Here is an 18872-nt window from a genome sequence, read left to right as displayed (position 1 = left end):
GACTTTGCCTTTCCTTCTCCTTTAAATAGCACAAGGCCACTAGGTTGTGTAATTCTCCTCCTGGTGTAATTACTGCCCTACAGCTGAAACTTTGGACTGTTTTTTAGACTAAGAGGCTAAAAAGTACATAGCTATGTACACAGGCCTGGGCCTAGGGCGGCACAGATTTAGGGGCGGCATGCCGCCCAAGCTGCACTAAAAATTTGCTCGCATACAGAGCAATAGGGACCAAACAGGCAGAAAACCTTAGCACGTCCTCTCCCCACTGCTCCGTACACAAATTAAATGGAAGTGGAAGAGCACCGGGGTAGGGGGTAAGGGCGAGCAATGGGGGTGGCCTTGGGGCACCTTGATAAGAAATCCGGCCCTGTATGTACAGCCAACAAAACTAATCTCTTCTGTTTAAGTGTGACCTCCCGCTCAGCCAGTGTATGAGGCATAACAACTGCTACTTATGATATAAAATATATGGCACTTTGTTCAAGAACACATATACATATATCTTGTGTAACAGAGTTGGTATTTTCTAAAATGAGGGATATGTTCAGTTCTCTGTAGGCCAATTATGAACAGCATTCATGGGCATCAATCAAAAAAATCTACACAGTTTTTTAAACAGAAATAATGTTAACTGAACATGGGTTCAATAGTAATGACTGTCTTTTTAGTATATCAGACATGTTTAACAGCATTTTACATTACTTTACTTTACCTAGAGAGCCTGCATAGACTTTGCAATAAGTGCTAAGCCACTTACACGATATATGCCACAGAACAGGCACACATTCCAGTACCGGGTCTGGCACTTCGTGGTCTCCCCATCATTTGAATACACTATCATGGCTATGATTGCACTAAACACAGTGGTACTCATGATGAAGGTAAGAAAAACATTCTTTAAAGTTTAAAAAAAAGCATGGAATCAATGAACATTTGAGTCTTTTGAACAATGAGTCTTTTCTCACTCCAAATGCAATGAAGTCAATGGGAATTTATTTTTCCTCACGTTTTTCCCCCCTGGTGCAACAAAACACATAGCAAAACCCTAGTGCAAGTTCACGAAAATGTCACCACTTGCAAATTTCACCATAGAACTATATCATATTAAAAAATTTGCTTATACTTATACATCAGTTTTAATGTATAATTTCATTTTTCATACAGTCATACAAACTTGATCTATAATTAAGGGACATCTAAAGCCTACATTTTCCTACCTAAGCAATATTAGTACTGCTTATATGCCCTCCGTTTGCCAGCACCATCACATTTTCCTAAAACAAATAGCAGGTTTCACTTACCTACTGATAAAAAGTCCTGCTTGGATTGAGCACTGTAATGGATAAGCTTAGTGCAGGAGAGGAAGTTATAAAAAAATATAGGAGCAGACAGCGAGAGCAATGTTTCTATGGGAATCAGCAATGCCATCTCTTCATTGGCTGCTAGACTAGAGGGTAGCCAAGAGCCAAAGTAAATTCCTAAGGGAGGGGGCCGAGTGGGTTACAGGAGGAGATGGAATCCTAAGTGATTAAGGGGTGCCGCAGCCTTACTATTAACCTTTGAATAATTGTAGTGTCAGGTATTTAAAGATTTCAAATAGGGTGTTCACTGATTACATTTTTATGGGGGGGGGGGTTATATGCCCTTTAACTGAACACACTGATCTTTATCATGAAATATGAAACTGCTTACTATGTAGTGAATTGTTGTTATAGGTGTATCTGTGTAGTGAAAGAGCATACAAGATGACATAGTTTTCTGTTTTTCAGTATTATTCTGCGCCATACACATATGAGCTTGCATTAAAGTATCTCAATATTGCATTCACAATGCTATTTTCTCTGGAGTGCATCCTGAAAATAATTGCATTTGGGTTTTTGGTGAGTATTTGATACTAATTAACAATATATTTTTGTAGTGATGTGGGATGGTGGGGAGTCTGTGCAGTCTCTGCCCTTGGGTTAGATAAGTGAAGCTGCTCAAGGACAGATGAACATAATTTGCCTTTATTCTGTTATAAGCTAAAAGCCTCTGCTGTTTCTTACAGAATTACTTTCGGGATACTTGGAACATTTTTGACTTCATTACTGTAATTGGTAGCATCACGGAAATTATTCTAACAGATAGTAAGGTGAGATGTATGGCTGGTCATTTTTTCCAGGTGTTACATGCCAGTAGCATCATGTTGGATATATTGGTATCTATTCAGGCTCACATGGTACCCTTACTTCTGCCCAGTAATTGTCTAAAATGTACAGACTTCATAGGAAAGCTGTAACTTCTGCATTTAAGGGCGAATACATGCGGAGCTACTTTTTCACAACTACTTAACGCCAGGAAATACCCTGCCATAGACAATACTGAAAATTATAGTCAATTATCAGTAAATGATCAGCATTGTCTATTTTAGTAGCAGTGACAAGTAGTTGCTGCTAATAGCTCTGTGTCTTTACCCTAAAGAAGATGGTCACTTTTATATGAACTGTTAGTATTTATAGATGATGCAACTTCTAAATGTTATTAATCACTATCAACTATATAGCACTTGAAATTCCAAGACTGAATGTTGCAGATAAAATGTAAATATATAAAAAATTATAGAAAAGACTAATTGAAAATAGTAATGGAATATAGTACAAAAAGTCAAGGTAAAATACTCCTTCAGTCCTGATGTACTGTGTAGTTTTGCATAGGTCATAATACATTATTTAATTCTCCCACTGCATTTACTTCCTTTGTGTTTGTGATATATGTCACTAACACTTTCTTTAAACTAGGCCACAAATAAAAAACATTATATAATTGGATGATAATTTTGGTCATGCCCATATTTCTGCCAATGTGTATTGGGCACCATGTGCTGACAGGACAAAAAGTCAAAACAACGCAAAGAACATAGTGCTGTCTCTTTCATCTTAGAATCATGTGTTTACTCCACTGTACTGGGAATATTAATGGCTGGTAAGTGTATAAGTACATTTGAACCATCTCTTACTGTTCCTACCTTTCTGACCCTGTAGTTGGTGAACACCAGCAGCTTTAATATGAGCTTTCTGAAGCTGTTCCGAGCGGCGCGACTTATTAAACTTCTCCGGCAAGGGTACACCATCCGGATCCTGCTGTGGACTTTTGTTCAGTCCTTTAAGGTAATGAAAATACACCAGATATCTTATCTGTGTCACAAAACAAATATGTACCTGTGTGACATAGCTTAGCTATATTTTTTACTCTAGGCACTTCAGCACTAAAAGAGTGTACTTAAGAATGTACCCCCGGTTCATTCAGCTTGCAATGATATGCCATCATTCATAGCAGCAATAATTATCAGAATACACTATTCTTATAGTTTCATATGCATGACTTTGAATGATCAGTGCATAAAGTAAAAAAAGTCTTAAATGGCTGATTGTATGATTTCATTAGGTGATAAACCATCAAAAACATTTAAAAATATGCGAAAATTACATTTAATGAGTGTCTATTAGCATCTGGTGGGATTATTTCTATATATAAGTTGCACAAGGGTGCCCAGTAAATATGAAAGCTTTGTATTGGTTAATAATTACACTAAATATATGGCAAACTTCCAAAACAAACCCTGGAACAGTTATAGTCCTCTGTGACGTTCGATAAATATATGGAAAGCTCCAAGTCTTAACCAAGGTCTTCAGTTTATCTGATTTCACACTGATTTCTGATTATCTGATTTCACACTGATTTCTGATTATCTGATTTCACACTGATTTCTGATTATCTGATTTCACACTTCACAACAACCTGGATCTCTCTCGTAACTATCCCTCTCTCTTTCTTTTCCTTTCCGTATCTTTCACGCAACTCCCGCCTTGAAAAAGCAGTAGCGAAACGCGCGTCGGCGTCTCATACCCTAGATCTATGATTCGCTGTGCCGAGGTAACAACTCTCTTGGTAGTAGGCACAGCGGATCGTGTAGCGTAAACAATATACTTTGAAGTCCAGACTTAGTGTTCCAATTGGGGGTCAGTAGAATTGGGATAGGTGGTATAGGCGACCATTGTGATTGGTTAGTGTGTGAACTATGGTAACCTGCTGCCGAGGTATAGAGTCTGATGTAGTAGGCACAGGTTCCCCTTTGTATTTGAAGTCGTGGCATTTACACTGGTTATGCTGACCGGTACCAACGTCTATTAATTGTGTTTAGTGGCGATCGCAACGAACAATTGTTGTTTATGAAAGCCTGTTGCTGAGGTAAAAAATTCTGAGGTGGTAGGCACCGGCTTTCTTCCCGTTTTTCGGTATCTGCAGTGGACAATTTGTATTTGTGTAAACTCGTTGCCGAGGGATTGAGGTAGTAGGCACAGGTGCTCTCCTATCTGCACACGAAGCCGGGGTATTAATTAAGGGCGGCTAAGGTTGACTAATGAAGTAGTCCGATTCCCCCTGTGCTGAGGCAATATTGTGGTTGTAAGCACAGGGATACGGGCACCGTATGTTCCTGTTGAGTACTCTCTGGCGGGGTAGTGTCACCCACAATACAATTCTGAGATCTAACTGCAGCACGGCCGAAATGAATCAACTGACATATATGTCTAATTGGAACTAGAACTATAGCGGGAGACTTACCCGAATAGTATCTAACGTAGTAATTTTGTCATACTTTACTGACTAAGTGGATGGAGGATTCCGTGCACTAAGAAGTCTGGGATAAGAAACTAATAGTGGAGACTGCTTCTCATAGCCGGAGGTGTATGATTGGTAAACTTCTATATAACGCTATAAGTTCCAGATACGGTCTGTTTTGACTAGTAACGACCGAAAGGCAATTTGTTTGAGGGCTTTAATTGAGACCCGCCGGATAATTATTTCAGCACAATAACATTTGTGCGAATAACTAAGTTAATTCGTGGCGTGGGGGAACTTATACATATCTGACGGCGTGAAATCTATTAAAGTGAATAAAGGGTCATGTATTATATAACAGGCTACAAACACTAGGATAACCACGGCAATTGACCCTAGAAATGAAATATATCCCGTGAAGTACATTGTATTATATATATCCAGTCGAAAATCTAGAAGTCCTTGTAGTAGGTAACTCGGCAAGCGACATATTAAGAGTCTCATTGGCGGACGGACGTGGTGTTAAATACTTACCTTAAGTCGCTACTATAGAGTATCTTAGAAAGTACATAAGATCATACTGATATGCAATAATAACTATACGCAACCACTAAGGCGGGTTACACCGCCAAGGTATTGTCAGATGTAAACTCACCTATGCTTAATGGTGGGAAATGGAATCACAGCCCATACCAAAAGTAATAACTGGATTGATTAAGGCGTTGAACTATACTAAGTGCAAATAATAAAATTGACTAAATGGTAACAACCATAAGTAAAGTCGAAACAGATGTGAATGATACACTTTTTATTTATATGTTCACTCAAGACTTAATCCAATTACTGACGGCTGATAACAATACTTACCTCAAACCCACCGTTTCTATTGAGAAGAAAAAAAAAAAGAAATACCCCCCAAGACACAAATTGTGATCTCTGGAAATAACAAAAGACTTCTAACAATCGCTACATGGGTTGCTTGTAATCGTTATTGAAACATTTGACAGCAACACTAACAAAGTGGCAACATAGTTGCCAAACTTCTGACAGGCATTGAAGCCTAGTATAATAGATAGATCTAGGGTGTGTTACTATATATTTTATTTTCTTCCTTCTTTCCTTTTGCTTTACCAATTTTAAGAAATATTTTAGTTGTAAATAAAATTAAAGGTTATATTTTAAGACTTCTACAGGTGTGCCAACAAAACTGTGTTTCTCTTACTTTTTGACTTATATACAGTTATAGTCCTCTGTGACGTTCGATAAATATATGGAAAGCTCCAAGTCTTAACCAAGGTCTTCAGTTTATCTGATTTCACACTGATTTCTGATTATCTGATTTCACACTGATTTCTGATTATCTGATTTCACACTGATTTCTGATTATCTGATCTTCACAACAACCTGGATCTCTCTCGTAACTATCCCTCTCTCTTTCTTTTCCTTTCCGTATCTTTCACGCAACTCCCCCAACTTCCTCTTCTTTTTTCCCTTCTCCAGACCTACCATGAACTTTATTAAAACATAACATTTTATATTCTTAACAACATTGACATTTACAATAATCCCAGACAGGCCCCTTACACATTGATTTACCAGCTCCGAAACTGACAAATCACAACATTCTAGTACTTGGTTGCAGAGGTACATACAGAGTGAGTGAAAAAGGAGCAATGTAAAAGGTCAAAATAAAAAAGAAAATATTAATGGAAGCTTCATTTAGTATCTATGTTCAAAAATCAGCCCCATCTTTTTTTTTTTGTTAGACCTTAAATTTAGGGTTTAGTTTTGCCTATCACTGTAAAAGAAAACAAAGGTGAAAGATTTTAGAGGTAAACTGGTTTATATATCATGGATAATAGTTATCATGTTCCCTTAGTTCACTATAAATAGGGTTATTAAGCAGGAACATACTGGATTAAAATCATTTTGTGCCTCAGTTAAAATGTCACTGTACTATAACAAACTTTTCCATTTAAAATTTTCCATTTTTCTTTTTAATATGATAATGCCCATCTTCTCTCTTAACAGGCACTTCCTTATGTGTGTCTTCTCATTGCAATGTTGTTCTTCATCTATGCCATTATTGGGATGCAGGTGAGATGAGCAATTGACAATGTTTTTTTTTACAAACGCGGAAAGACACAGATATTCCAGATAGTTGGGTATTTTCTTTTCTTGCTCTTAGGTGTTTGGCAATATCCGCCTGGAAGAGGACAGTCATATTAATAGGCACAACAATTTTAGAAGCTTCTTTAGTTCTCTTATGTTACTCTTCAGGTGAGTTGTGTTAGTCTTTTTTCATTCTTTTTAACATGTTAGTTGACTACTTATATCACTCTTATATCACTCAAAGCTGTCTAACAATGTCACATCTCAAATTTGCTTTCTTGCATTTTTAGATTTTCAATCATTATTGTAGTTCCACCAGTTCTAATTCATGTTGCCCCTAAATTTCTTAACAATACCTGTAAAAATATGTAAGTCCAGTAGGTTTGCATAACCTGTGACCATCCATGGCTTGAGCTTTGCAGTTTGACTATGCATCTGACATAAGAACAATGAGAATCTGCACAGTGCTCAGTACTTTAGTGCCTAAACTTGTCTATTAACAAAATGTTTCCAACAAATACTCAAATATTGGAGTAAATGTTTTCTGCTTTAACATTTCCCACATTTTACCTATTTCTGGTCCCATGATAATTGTAAAATAAATGTAACACTATTTTGGCTATAAAGGGGTAAACCCAGGCTAGTAGATGATGTAGAGCATGTGTTACATACGACCCCCCTTTCGTGCAGATGATATAAATGGACGCCAGAAAGGTTCTTGCTGATGAACTAGTAACAAATTTATTGTCAGAGACAAGATGGATGCAGGGTTACCAAATACTCACAATGCATGCAGATATCAAGGATAGATGACAAGGATAGATGACAATATCCCTTTAGGACAAGACAAAGGAGGGTACACACCGGTTTATCCCACCTCTTGGGAGTCTGGGCAAGGTAAATGAACCTGTCAGCTCAATACCCTCTTTGGAGATAGGTCTGGATAGGTATCTCTTCCTCAGGTTGATAACCTCTAGTATATGAGTCCTCCGTGTGAGTTGGGATCAGGGGTTATCCTGCCTGTCTCCTATCTCTACTCCGTGGCCCTATTACTGAGGCAACGTTGCTGGATGGAAAGCTACTTCCAGAACGCTAATTCTCCTTGATGGGGCTATTAGGCTGTCCTTGCTTGCTAGAGCTAACTATCTCTCTTCTCCTAGAGAGTGCTATTACAAACCTGCTATGCTTACTTAAACCTCATTCACGGGGCCCTGTCCCAGACTTCACCAGATGTTAATGGGGTCTCTGGAATAGATTTGCTTTACTGGGGCCTGTTGCTGCACCCAGGCTCAGAGGGAGCTGTGCTTAGGTAGCAGACAGGCAGCCAAAGAGGAAGTCACACCCTCCTGCCAGACACTATATCAGTCTGCAGGGGGCGTGTACTACCTGACTAAACATATAGGGAATAGTTTTAGAACTGTAACTTGAGTACAAGGGCTTTGCCCAATAACAGTAAAGATGTGAAGAGGTAGGGGATGAAGCCATAGGGAGCTTAACCCTATGGGTCCCTACATAAATCTATGGCTGGATTGTAAGAACTGATAAAATAAAAGTTGTAGCTCCATAATGTTAGATCTATAGATCTCTTGCAGTTCAAGAGCTGAGAACCGCAATTTGCAGACACTCATTTTACAGATACTTTTTCTGAAAGTTGGCCTCCTGGGTCCGACCAAAGTACCTCATTTCCTGGGACTACCCAAAGAACCATACGATTTAAAATATAGTAAATTGCCCCTGTACCATTTTTTTGCAGTGCTGCCACTGGGAGATTCCCTGGTATACTGCTTGTACATCTATGCTTTTCTGTTTCCAACAATGGTTAGAGTCCTTCTGTTTGATTTCTTAGGGTTCAATTTCTTTTTTCTTTTTATTAGGAGTGCCACAGGAGAAGCGTGGCAGGAGATCATGCTTTCATGCCTTAGTGATAAGGGTTGTGAGCCAGACACCAGTGCAGCCTCTGGACACAACGAGAATGAGCGCTGTGGAACTGAACTTGCATATGTTTATTTTGTTTCATTCATTTTCTTCTGCTCCTTCCTCGTAAGTATCAAATGGGAAGTCTATAAACTGACATTCTATTGTTAAATTGTGTATGGCCACCTTTTTAATCTTGACTTTTATTGTAATATTTTGCGGTCAAATGTTTTATTTGCACTTGTCTGAGCCTTCAGCCTCAAATTGTTGAGCTTAAGAAGACTGGGAAGGAAGTGCTTTCTGATTGCCTCAAATGTTTGAAACTAAATTGTTTGCCCACATATGCCCAGCTTTGGCCTCAATCCCTTACAAACCATGGGCTTGCAGAGTTTATAAAACGCAAGTAATAAATGACTAGTATTTTTATAATTTAAATAGTGCCTTCAGGAAAAAATTGTTTTTTTTTAATAAGTACCCCACAAATACTGATTTTTTTCAGTTGCTTTTTAGGTTTTACCATTTTTGTAAAGATAACTTAAACAAATTCTTTCCCATCTCCCAGCTTTCCCAGTAAAAGCTTATTAAGCTTAGCCACTGGTTAGGTAAACTGTTCATATTTTATATGTTAGTTGTATTTCTCAGTAGCAGATTTGAAATGCCAACCGTTCACAATTGTTGCATTTTAACATATGTTTAGTATACAATAAATATAGTAGTAATAATAATAATAAGTACCTTCAGGTTCCTGCAGAATAGATATTAATAACAAAATAAAATAGTGAATCATATTTCAAAAGCAATAAGGTTACAGGAAATAATCACAAATCCATAAAAGGTAAAAAAGAATATTTTAAAAAGTGTCTGGCAAGCCTACAGCCACTATATTAAAATATAATTCTACTGCATTTAAATAATTCATCCATTTAGTTGGTGCATTCTTAAATAATACAGGAGAGTTGAAACTAGCAATTCATCAGATGTAAAAAGAAATTCTCAAAACCAATGCCCATTGTATCAGCTATGGGTCAGTCAGTCCAACCATAATACAGTACCAGATATGGAAAAAGCAAATTCATTTTTTTTTTTTTTAAAAAAGTCAAAATTAGAACACAAATGAAAAAAAATAATTATTAATGGTGTGAAGGTTAACTACCCCTTTAAATATGTGTTGTATACAGCAGGATAATAACTTGGAATGCTGATCCTAAATTTAGTGTAAATAGATTAGTGCTGTAGCAGTACCTTAGCAGAGTGGAGTTAAGAACACTGCTTCAGGCTGCACCATTTACACTATCACCTAGCTTACAGACTTCCAAGTAATGATACCCAATGTACCAAACTGACTGAAAGTGATTGTTAAATGTGTTTTTTTCGCAGATGCTAAATCTGTTTGTGGCTGTCATTATGGACAACTTTGAGTACTTGACACGGGACTCTTCCATTTTGGGACCTCATCACTTGGATGAGTTTGTTCGGATATGGGCTGAATATGATCGAGCAGCATGGTAATCTCTCAACTTTTTCTCCTTATCTGGATTCATACCTTTTCAAAATCTTCAAAACTTTGGTTGGCAAGCAGGCAAAGCATATCAATTTTCCTATCTCCAAAGATTTTTCCATTTATTACCAAAATGGAGCATATTTCCCACATATATTTTACATTATAGGGTTCTCCGTCTATGTCTTTAAACATTAGTAGGCTATATTGTCTTTATTCTGACCCTCTCCACATTTCATGTTCTAGGGTAAAAATTATTTTAAGATACTAGGGGGTTTATTGCTGCCACAGGAGCTCTCATGGTGCAGTGACTGAAGTTGTGGGGGGTCTCCTCTGCCCATGGAGTCATCTCCAGCTCTCTGTTTTTGAGCTATGCTCTGATTAACACGCCTGTGCTTCTTTTCCAGTGGCAGGATCCCCTATAAGGATATGTACAAATTAGTCCGAGTCATCTCGCCTCCGCTCGGCCTAGGAGAGAACTGCCCATACAGGGTGGCATGCAAGGTTTGGTGCCCGGTCTTTAAGCCCTTTCCACTCAGCAAGGGCATAGCTTATCCCTACCTTCCCACCTTACCCTTCACCTAACTTTCCTTCCCCCTCCACCGCTCCACTACTGCACCATGCAAGGGACCTCAGGCTGCTGCCTCCAGGTTTAAAGATTATAAGTCACTCCCTAACTTTCCCACTAATCAGCAGCTGCACCCAAACTAGTCCCTGGGCCTCAGCAATACTTTTATCCAGTGCTGCTGGGGTTGCTGCGTGTGAGCAGTGTATAATAGGAAAGAGAATTAACGTGATCAGGATTTAGGAATCTTTAGGTCCAATAATGTGTAAGTTTAATAGGTTGTGACGGAGAGATGTAATGCTCTGCGGTCAGGTTATGTCTGTCACTCATCCTCTTTTTAGCTCTGCTATCCAGTCACAGCCCTTTCTGCGCATCTCATTTTACAAGGGCCAATGTGGACTGGTGTATCTTGGGGTCTGTGGATGACATTTGGGAACAATGTAAGAAACCCAGACATCCACATACTTCAGAGATCCAGGATGGCTTGTGTTGGGAGGCAGCTGGTTGACTTTAAACTGCAACTTGGCATATCTGGCATGATAGTGGAGAAACTTGTGGGTAGAATGCATGAGAGTCTACATGCATGCAGTTTGGAGCATGCTTTGCACTGGTGCATGTTGGGAGCCACATCACGCAGCCAGGAGGAAGCAACTGTGAAATCCCTAGAATATAGCCAGCAAGCCTAGCAACACCCTGTATGCACGATATTAAATTATCGGTAGGGATACACGGCTCCTTAAAATGCCTCTGCTCAATCAGAGAGTATGATCACCTATAATTACATTCTGAGTTTGGCTGTGGAGACGGGTATCTGAGATACATGCCATGCTTGCACTATCCTTGGGAGGGATTGGTAGTATCCCCCAGAACAGATAATTGGAATTGGGTTTGGGAGGTAAAGATTTAAACAAGGGCACAAGTGTGGTACAAAGCTGCCTTATTCTGCTCTGGGGGTGAAGGCATATATTAACCCCTCCCTCTTTTCTGTTTCCCTCTTTCTCTCCTGTTTCCTGTGTGTTTTATACGTCTGTTTTCTCCCTGGTTTGTATTTGCTGTCCTGGAAATGCTGATTTTCCTTGTTTCCCTCATTTCAATGCTCATACCTCATTCTCACCTCACTCCCACACCTTTTCTCTGGCTCCCCCTGTCCATAACCAGTGGCCGTATCCATTACACAGAGATGTATGACATGCTGACTCTCATGTCACCACCTCTAGGCCTTGGAAAGAGATGCCCTAACAAAGTGGCTTATAAGGTATCGGTCTTCCCTTTATATTTGTAAAAAAAACATCTTCAGGAACAAAGACGGGTGACTACATGGAATTCTATAAATGGGCAGCTCTTTAGAACAACTGCATAGTAGAAAGGATAGTAGCAGTGATATTAGGCTAATGTGCATTACCTCTAAAAGCATAGTAGACTAAACATTTCATTTGCTTTTAGTCATATGTTGAAAGTTTAATTGGTCATTTTTTGCCTGCACATCTGGGCTACTACAAGGAAGTAAAATTTATTTGTTTCATATTGTGGGGAAGTGAATAACTGTGGTAGCTTCTCGGGTTGATGTAGATATGGCAAATCAGATCTATAACTGAGCACAAAAATGAATAATTTAAGAAAGATTATATGTTTGTAACTGAGCTATTAGGAGATGCCATAGCAGCAGCCATTGTTTAGTACAGTAGCCAACAATTTCTTACTGTGGTGGTCATTGCATGGATTAATGGTATTAAAGTGCAAAGAACTCCTCCACCACACCCAAGTTTTGGTTATCATAACTGAGAGGCAGATACCTTACAGAACAATCAAGGCACAAGTGTATTTACTTAACTGCAACACCCCAGCTACTAAGTATGCAATGGTGTGGTTAAGTATGTAGCTCCATTACCTGATGGTGACTCCCTAACTGGGGCATTCTCTGCTGTTATGTACAGCTTGAGGGCAAATCTAAGGCTACAGTATAGATGTAGCTATTGAAAAAATGAAATGACTGACTGTAGGTAAGGTAGGTGGATGGCTGTATGCTTGTTACTCAGATTCAGTTTGATGGTTATGAGAGAAGGGCTGTGTTATGAGAAAGATCAATAGTGATTAATGTCTAAAATATTAAATTCAATGTAGTGTCACTATAAGTGGTAGGGTAATATGCATACATTAGGCCATTAGCTCTTCAAATTGATTTTCCTGGAAAGCAAGACCCTCTTATTGTTTGTGACAGAGATTATGGAAGCCAGTTTCCTCTTTTCGGTGAAGTAATTACTAATTATAATAATTTTGTGATATCAAGTTGCCACTGCTGGTCCAGAAAGTCCTTATGGCAGTGTTACCCTTTAAAGTGCCCCAATAGGGTGGAGCTGGGGATATGGAGGGAAGTTTGGGAGTGATGTCCTCTTCCCTGTTCTGTGTATGGTGCAGTGATGATGTGCATATATGTGGTTGTTTGCTTTGGTTCCCCTTGTCGATATGTCTTCCCATATTTTGGGCACCCGGTGTTTTTTGTGCAGAGATTGGTCCTGATGAATATGCCAGTGTCGGAGGACATGACGGTTCATTTCACATCAACTCTTATGGCCCTAATACGCACGGCACTGGATATCAAAATAGCTAAAGGTAAGATATATAAAGATATAAAGTTTAACAAGATGTCCAAAGCCCTGAGGATTTATTTACCATGAAACCATGAAATAGGCAAGGCGCAAAGAGCAGAAAAAAACAGGCACAAAGTAAACTGTCTTATGTAGTTACCCCTTCAAGTTGCACCCTAAGGTGTAGGTTTTTACATTCCAAGAATGAGCTATAAATAGGCAATAGGAAAGCCTTGACAGTTTTGCACCCTTTTGTGCTCTTGAACTTGCACCCAGGGCAATATTAAATAAGCCCTATTAAATAAGTCCTTTCAATCTAAATTTGAAAATTTAGGGTAACAAAAGTTCTTAACCTGGACAAATTCATGCTAATCTGACTAGTAGAATAGGCCAAGCAGTGTGTAAATCTGGTACCTCTTTACCTCAAAAGCTGTTATAGCTGCAAACTGTTAAGGTGTGGAGGCTGACTCCTTCTGAAAAATTAAATCAGTTTTTTTAATTAACATCTGCTTTATAGCATGAATAATTGTCACATTAAAAACTAATTTTCAGTTTAGGTACTTTGAAATTAAATATCACAGAACAACATTTTTGTGTAGGATTTGTTATTCAGTAAAATGATAGAATTGGTCGAGGTCTAAATATAAGCCAGACCACAGGCCTGTTGTCAGAAAATGCTATGATCATTTATTTATGTAGTTAAGGATATCTAGAATTCATTATTCTGCAAAAGGGGATGAAGATGTACTTTAGCATGGTTCATTAGTTGTAAAAATGAATTATCATTTAAACTATTAAAAAATAATTATCATTTCTTATAGGAGGTGCTGACAGGCAACAGCTGGACTCAGAGCTGCAGAAAGATATACTTGCCATTTGGCCAAATCTCTCCCAGAAAATGATCGACTTACTTGTGCCAATGCCAAGAGGTAGTAATAAGACACTGGGTTGATTCTCCATTGACACTATGACATACAAGGCAGTAAATGCAGAATTATTATACTTTATCCCATGATACATCAGTGGTACTTCAGTTATTGGTCTGGATTGTTTTAACAACAAAATAGATGAGAGTTTTACTCTGCTGCAGGATGCTCTGCATCTAAGGCTGATGAAATCTACCCATGCATAAATAGGCAGTGGATCAGTAATTTCTCACCAGCATGTGTATGCATATTTTAAGATATAGGTTTGTATCAAGCTGGTCCAGACTGGCAATCTGTGGATTCTGGCAAACACAGTCACTTTATATTGGGCTTGATTATTAACCCTTGTTTTATTTAAATATAATTGAATTCATTGTGTTCTAGAACATTGCGGTCCGCATTAGCCAGTGTATTGAGTTGACTATACAGTATAATACACTACATGATTTGGTGTCAGATTGTATTAAAATAATTATCTCATAGCAAGATCTGCAGAGCTCTAGGGCAGAGCCATAAGAGAAGTGCCACATACTGTTCATGAACCTCCATATTAAATGCAATAACAAGTTAAAATAATTGTTAGCTCAGGGGTCAAATCAAAAGTATCCATGAACCTGTGAGGCATTAAGTCTCTTTACAAGAGTGGGCAAAGAGCTAGGCACAAAACAGTGCAAATGTATCACCATGCCTTTTTGTTTTGGTAGCAACTGAATTTCACCCAAATAGAGGGCATGTCCTATAACACAATTACTAAAATGATGCAAATGGTATTTGCTCAATATTTGAGCCAGAATTGTATTAATAATAGCACACATCTTGCACCTATTGGCAGGTCTAATCATGCTGGATATCTGTGTATACTGTACATGTGGTATTGTGGAAGAACATAATGGATTCTGGCAATTCTTGGCAAGCCAAAAGTATTGAAAATTCTTTCATTGGTGTATGGAAGAATTAAATACCAGCAATGCTGTATTTTAGCCGATACCAAGTCAGTTCTATGTTATAGGTGAGCTCTTGCCACACCACTAAAAATGTGCTTAGTGATCTTTCTGATGTCCAGCGTACCGGCAATAGGCCAACCCCACTCCTTGGTTTCCGAGGTGGCAGATGGATTTCACTTACAGAGAGCCATCACTGTGTATCCTAGCGAGTGTTGTAAATGAAGCCTACAGTATTGTAAATGATGGCTACCGCTATAGGAGATCCTGCTTAGAAGTTCTGCGACGCATGTGCCAATAAATATACCCCATTTAAGCAGCTCCAAAATAAATGTGCAATCAAAATGTGCATAACTGTCCAATGAAGAATAGTATATGGAGCCACATGGGAGGGATAGTGCAAGGCTGGGATGTGAAGAATGGGCAGTGTAATATTTTATTAGAAATATCTCTGTGCAAAAGCTTTACCATTCTTGCAAATATGGCACATTATGTAAAGGTGTTGTGCCTTGCTTTTAACTGCAAGTAAGATTTTTTGCACATTAATGGAGGTTTTTATATGGATGATGTCTGTACAGTTTCATTAGATTTAGCAGAACATTTAAAATACAAGGAGGTGACTAAAATCAGTCACCTTTTACCCTGGCCAACATACCTTTTCCAGCCTGGTAGAGTTTCCTAGAGAGCAAGTTATGGCTACTGTTCTCCCTTTACTTGGCTATCCCTTGCACTGATTGAGCAGGGGGCAGATACAGTATTGTAAACTCCAAAAGAAGTAAACTGCACAGGTGTTCAGCCCAGGGCAGCACAAGGGATACTTGGGAGAAGGAAAATGAATGATGGAACAGTGGCAAACAAATTGCACTCAACAGTGTTTTATATTTTCTTTCTTTATTTTGCTTTGCAGAGACTGATGAGATAGATATTTTTTTAAATGCCACATAAAATTAGCTGCATGCTCTCAACTTTTTTATGTTAGAAAAGATGTTTGAGAGACTAAAATATTTGCTTTCTGTGAACCATGTGCAGATCTGCCATAATCTCCAGATTAGAAATTAGATTAGATTAGATCTGATATTAGATTAGAAATTAGATCTACATTTAATTGTATTGTACTTGCAACTGACTTATTGCTAATTACTGTACTTTCTGCACTTACTGAACATCATCCTGTGTATGACAAGCGTTGGGTGGCCATATACTCCTCAGCCAATGAAAATAACTCCCAGTACTATCAAGGTATTGGCCCCAGGACACACATATAGCCAATTTTACGCAGCAGTGTCTACTAGCAGCACAAGACCCCATGTGAAATGAGCCATTAGCGCAGTTTGGACAAATGGCCAATATTAGACATTTACTGGAACAGCCAAATAGGATAGATGAACTTGTAGCAGCTGCTAAATGATTCACACATTGCTCAAATATCGGTGAAATGTGTATTCTATGGCATCTGGCAGTCAACAAGATATACCAGCACTGTACATTGTAAGTCCTATACATTTACAGCCAACAGTCATAACCTTCACCAAATGTTTTCTTCCTTACAAATCTGTTACACATTATTGATATTTCCCAAATTCCTTGAATGAACAGCTATTTTCAGGTCATGCACAGCATGGCCGTTGGGTTGAGGCCTTGACTATGACTTGGCCATACTACAATACAATTATTTTCTATTTAGGCCATTCAGTTGTTGCTTTACTACTGTTTTAGGGGTATTGTTTGGTATTGTATTGTTGCATTATCCAACTTCAATTACAGTTTGATGTTTCTCAATCCAGTTTAGATTTATTGTACTTTCTATGATAGCAAGCTATCTGTGGTTTGAGCCAGCAACATTTTGCAGCTCGAGAATTCTCCTTGTTCTCCGGTATTTCTTTGGATCAGTGCATGCCTCATATAAACAAACAGTTCCTTCCTGAGAAGAGCAAACTATGTCATTAACCAAAGTTTCTGTGTCTTTTTTTTTTTTTTTAAATGGGCAGTGTCCCTCTAATTTCATCTTATTGACTGGAACACATCACTCCAGCTAACATCATTAGAGGTCATTAGCCAAGTGGTTCACATCCTCAGACTCATCAGTGTTTAAACAGTGTGTTCAGTACTGACAAGAAGTGGTGTAATAGTTTGTATGTTATTTGTTTACATTGTGTTTGGTATTGTGATTTAGTTGAAGATACATGTTCCAGGCATGAGTCAATTATTAGCAACCTCCAGGTACTCTATAATGCACTACAGGAGATAACCTTAGGGTTGAAGAATTTAATAACCTTAATACTTGGCCTAGAAACTGGTGTTATCTAAAGAAGCTTTAGACCTTATCAGATGTATCATAGTGTCACTTTCTATTCTTTATAACATGGCTTCATTGCATCTGGACTTCACCAATGTGGCTGCATTGCCCTGTCTCATAGGGAGCACACAGCCATAATGTAATACGATGCTACCAATTTCAGATTTAAATTTGTCACCTGCACGTCAGGAGTAGAATAAATATTATCTAATTGTTGTTAGTTCTAATTGATCACTAGGAGGTGCTATGGGGTAAGAGAAAGGCCTAGCTCAAGCTTATATAAAGGAGAGAGCAGGTCATAAGTTCCTCTGTGGCTGATAAGAAGATTAAGAGTGTGATGTTGGAGAGCCTAAGGCTTGCCACCTCAGAGAAGTCCTAAGTGGAAGTGGTCTAGATGTTAAGGTCCCCATATATGGGCCGATTCTAGCTGCCGATATTGTTCCCTTAGACCGATTCGGCAGCTAATCGGCTCATGTATGGGCACTACCGATGGGCCTTCCCAAATGATATCTGGCCTGAAATCGGCCAGATATTGATCAGGCAGGTGTTAAAAAATCTTGTCAGAGCCGATGCGGTCCCCGAACCGACTGCCCCATTGCCGCCAAGCGAGCGGATCCCGATATCCTCCGCCTACGGGTGGACCAAACGATCGAATTATTATGGCGGGTATAGGCAAAGTCGGTCTGGGCACAGGCAAATTTACCAAGTGTGTAAAACAGTAAGTGATTAGACATTACATGCATACTAAAAGTAATCTCTTTGATGTGCAAAGCAAGCAGCACTTATGAAAGCTAATTCTGCAAATGGCAGTACTAGCAAAGGTAGATTTTTCTATATCCCAGCCCCCCCCCCCTTAATATAAAAACTTGGGATTATTTTCAGCTATGTCAAAGCTTTACATTGCACAGCACATCAGTTTACAGTAAAACATTAAGGGATGTATTTATTAACACTGGAGACAAATATCTTAGGTTATGTTTCCCATAACAAACTATGAGATTTTTTACTTTGCTGATTGGTTGCTATGAGCAACATCACCAGTGATGTTTGTTTACAATATTAATAAATATGCCTCTAAACCTATAGTAAAAATCTTTCTTGGGTATGATGCATAATAGAAAAGGTGTCTGGTTTGTATATGGGAATTTTCTCGTTGCTACTAAAACGAACAAGTCAGCTGCTTTCAGAGCTCAGATGCAGACATGCGATGAAACTGATTAAATTAATTACCACAGTAACTCCTTCAAGGCAGCCTAGCAACATGGCAGATCTTATGACTGCACTCCACATGAACCATTACCTCAGTGTACTGTAATTGCAGTATATATCATAGTCAGACTGAAGAAATAGATTTGAGAATCTAATAAAAATGAGAAAACTGGGGATCTTTATACCTTGCAAGTCCACAGAACTAGAAAATCAGTGTGAATTGGGTT

At 38.6% G+C, this 18872-nt stretch overlaps 1 protein-coding gene across 6 annotated transcripts in view; it reads left to right on the top strand.

Annotated features, from left to right (window-relative positions):
• The window catches only part of cacna1e (calcium channel, voltage-dependent, R type, alpha 1E subunit), a 362844-nt gene that overhangs the window by 332143 nt on the left and 11829 nt on the right, over positions 1 to 18872 (top strand). For 4 of the 6 annotated variants that reach the window (XM_031900980.1, XM_031900981.1, XM_031900979.1 and 1 more), the window contains 11 exons: positions 717 to 881; positions 1770 to 1880; positions 2048 to 2131; positions 3021 to 3146; positions 6631 to 6696; positions 6788 to 6879; positions 8586 to 8751; positions 10003 to 10130; positions 11847 to 11943; positions 13193 to 13298; positions 14095 to 14202. In XM_031900980.1, coding sequence (XP_031756840.1) covers positions 717 to 881; positions 1770 to 1880; positions 2048 to 2131; positions 3021 to 3146; positions 6631 to 6696; positions 6788 to 6879; positions 8586 to 8751; positions 10003 to 10130; positions 11847 to 11943; positions 13193 to 13298; positions 14095 to 14202 — 1249 coding nt within the window. Of the gene's footprint in view, positions 1 to 716; positions 882 to 1769; positions 1881 to 2047; positions 2132 to 3020; positions 3147 to 6630; positions 6697 to 6787; positions 6880 to 8585; positions 8752 to 10002; positions 10131 to 10530; positions 10628 to 11846; positions 11944 to 13192; positions 13299 to 14094; positions 14203 to 18872 lie in introns of all 6 variants that reach the window. The other 2 variants (XM_031900983.1, XM_018093597.2) reach the window with 1 other exon arrangement.

The sequence above is a fragment of the Xenopus tropicalis genome, chromosome 4, assembly GCF_000004195.4.
Source record: "Xenopus tropicalis strain Nigerian chromosome 4, UCB_Xtro_10.0, whole genome shotgun sequence".
NCBI classification, from domain to species: domain Eukaryota; kingdom Metazoa; phylum Chordata; class Amphibia; order Anura; family Pipidae; genus Xenopus; species Xenopus tropicalis.
Note: the sequence above shows the minus strand (reverse complement) of the source record. Positions and strands in the feature narration are given on the sequence as shown.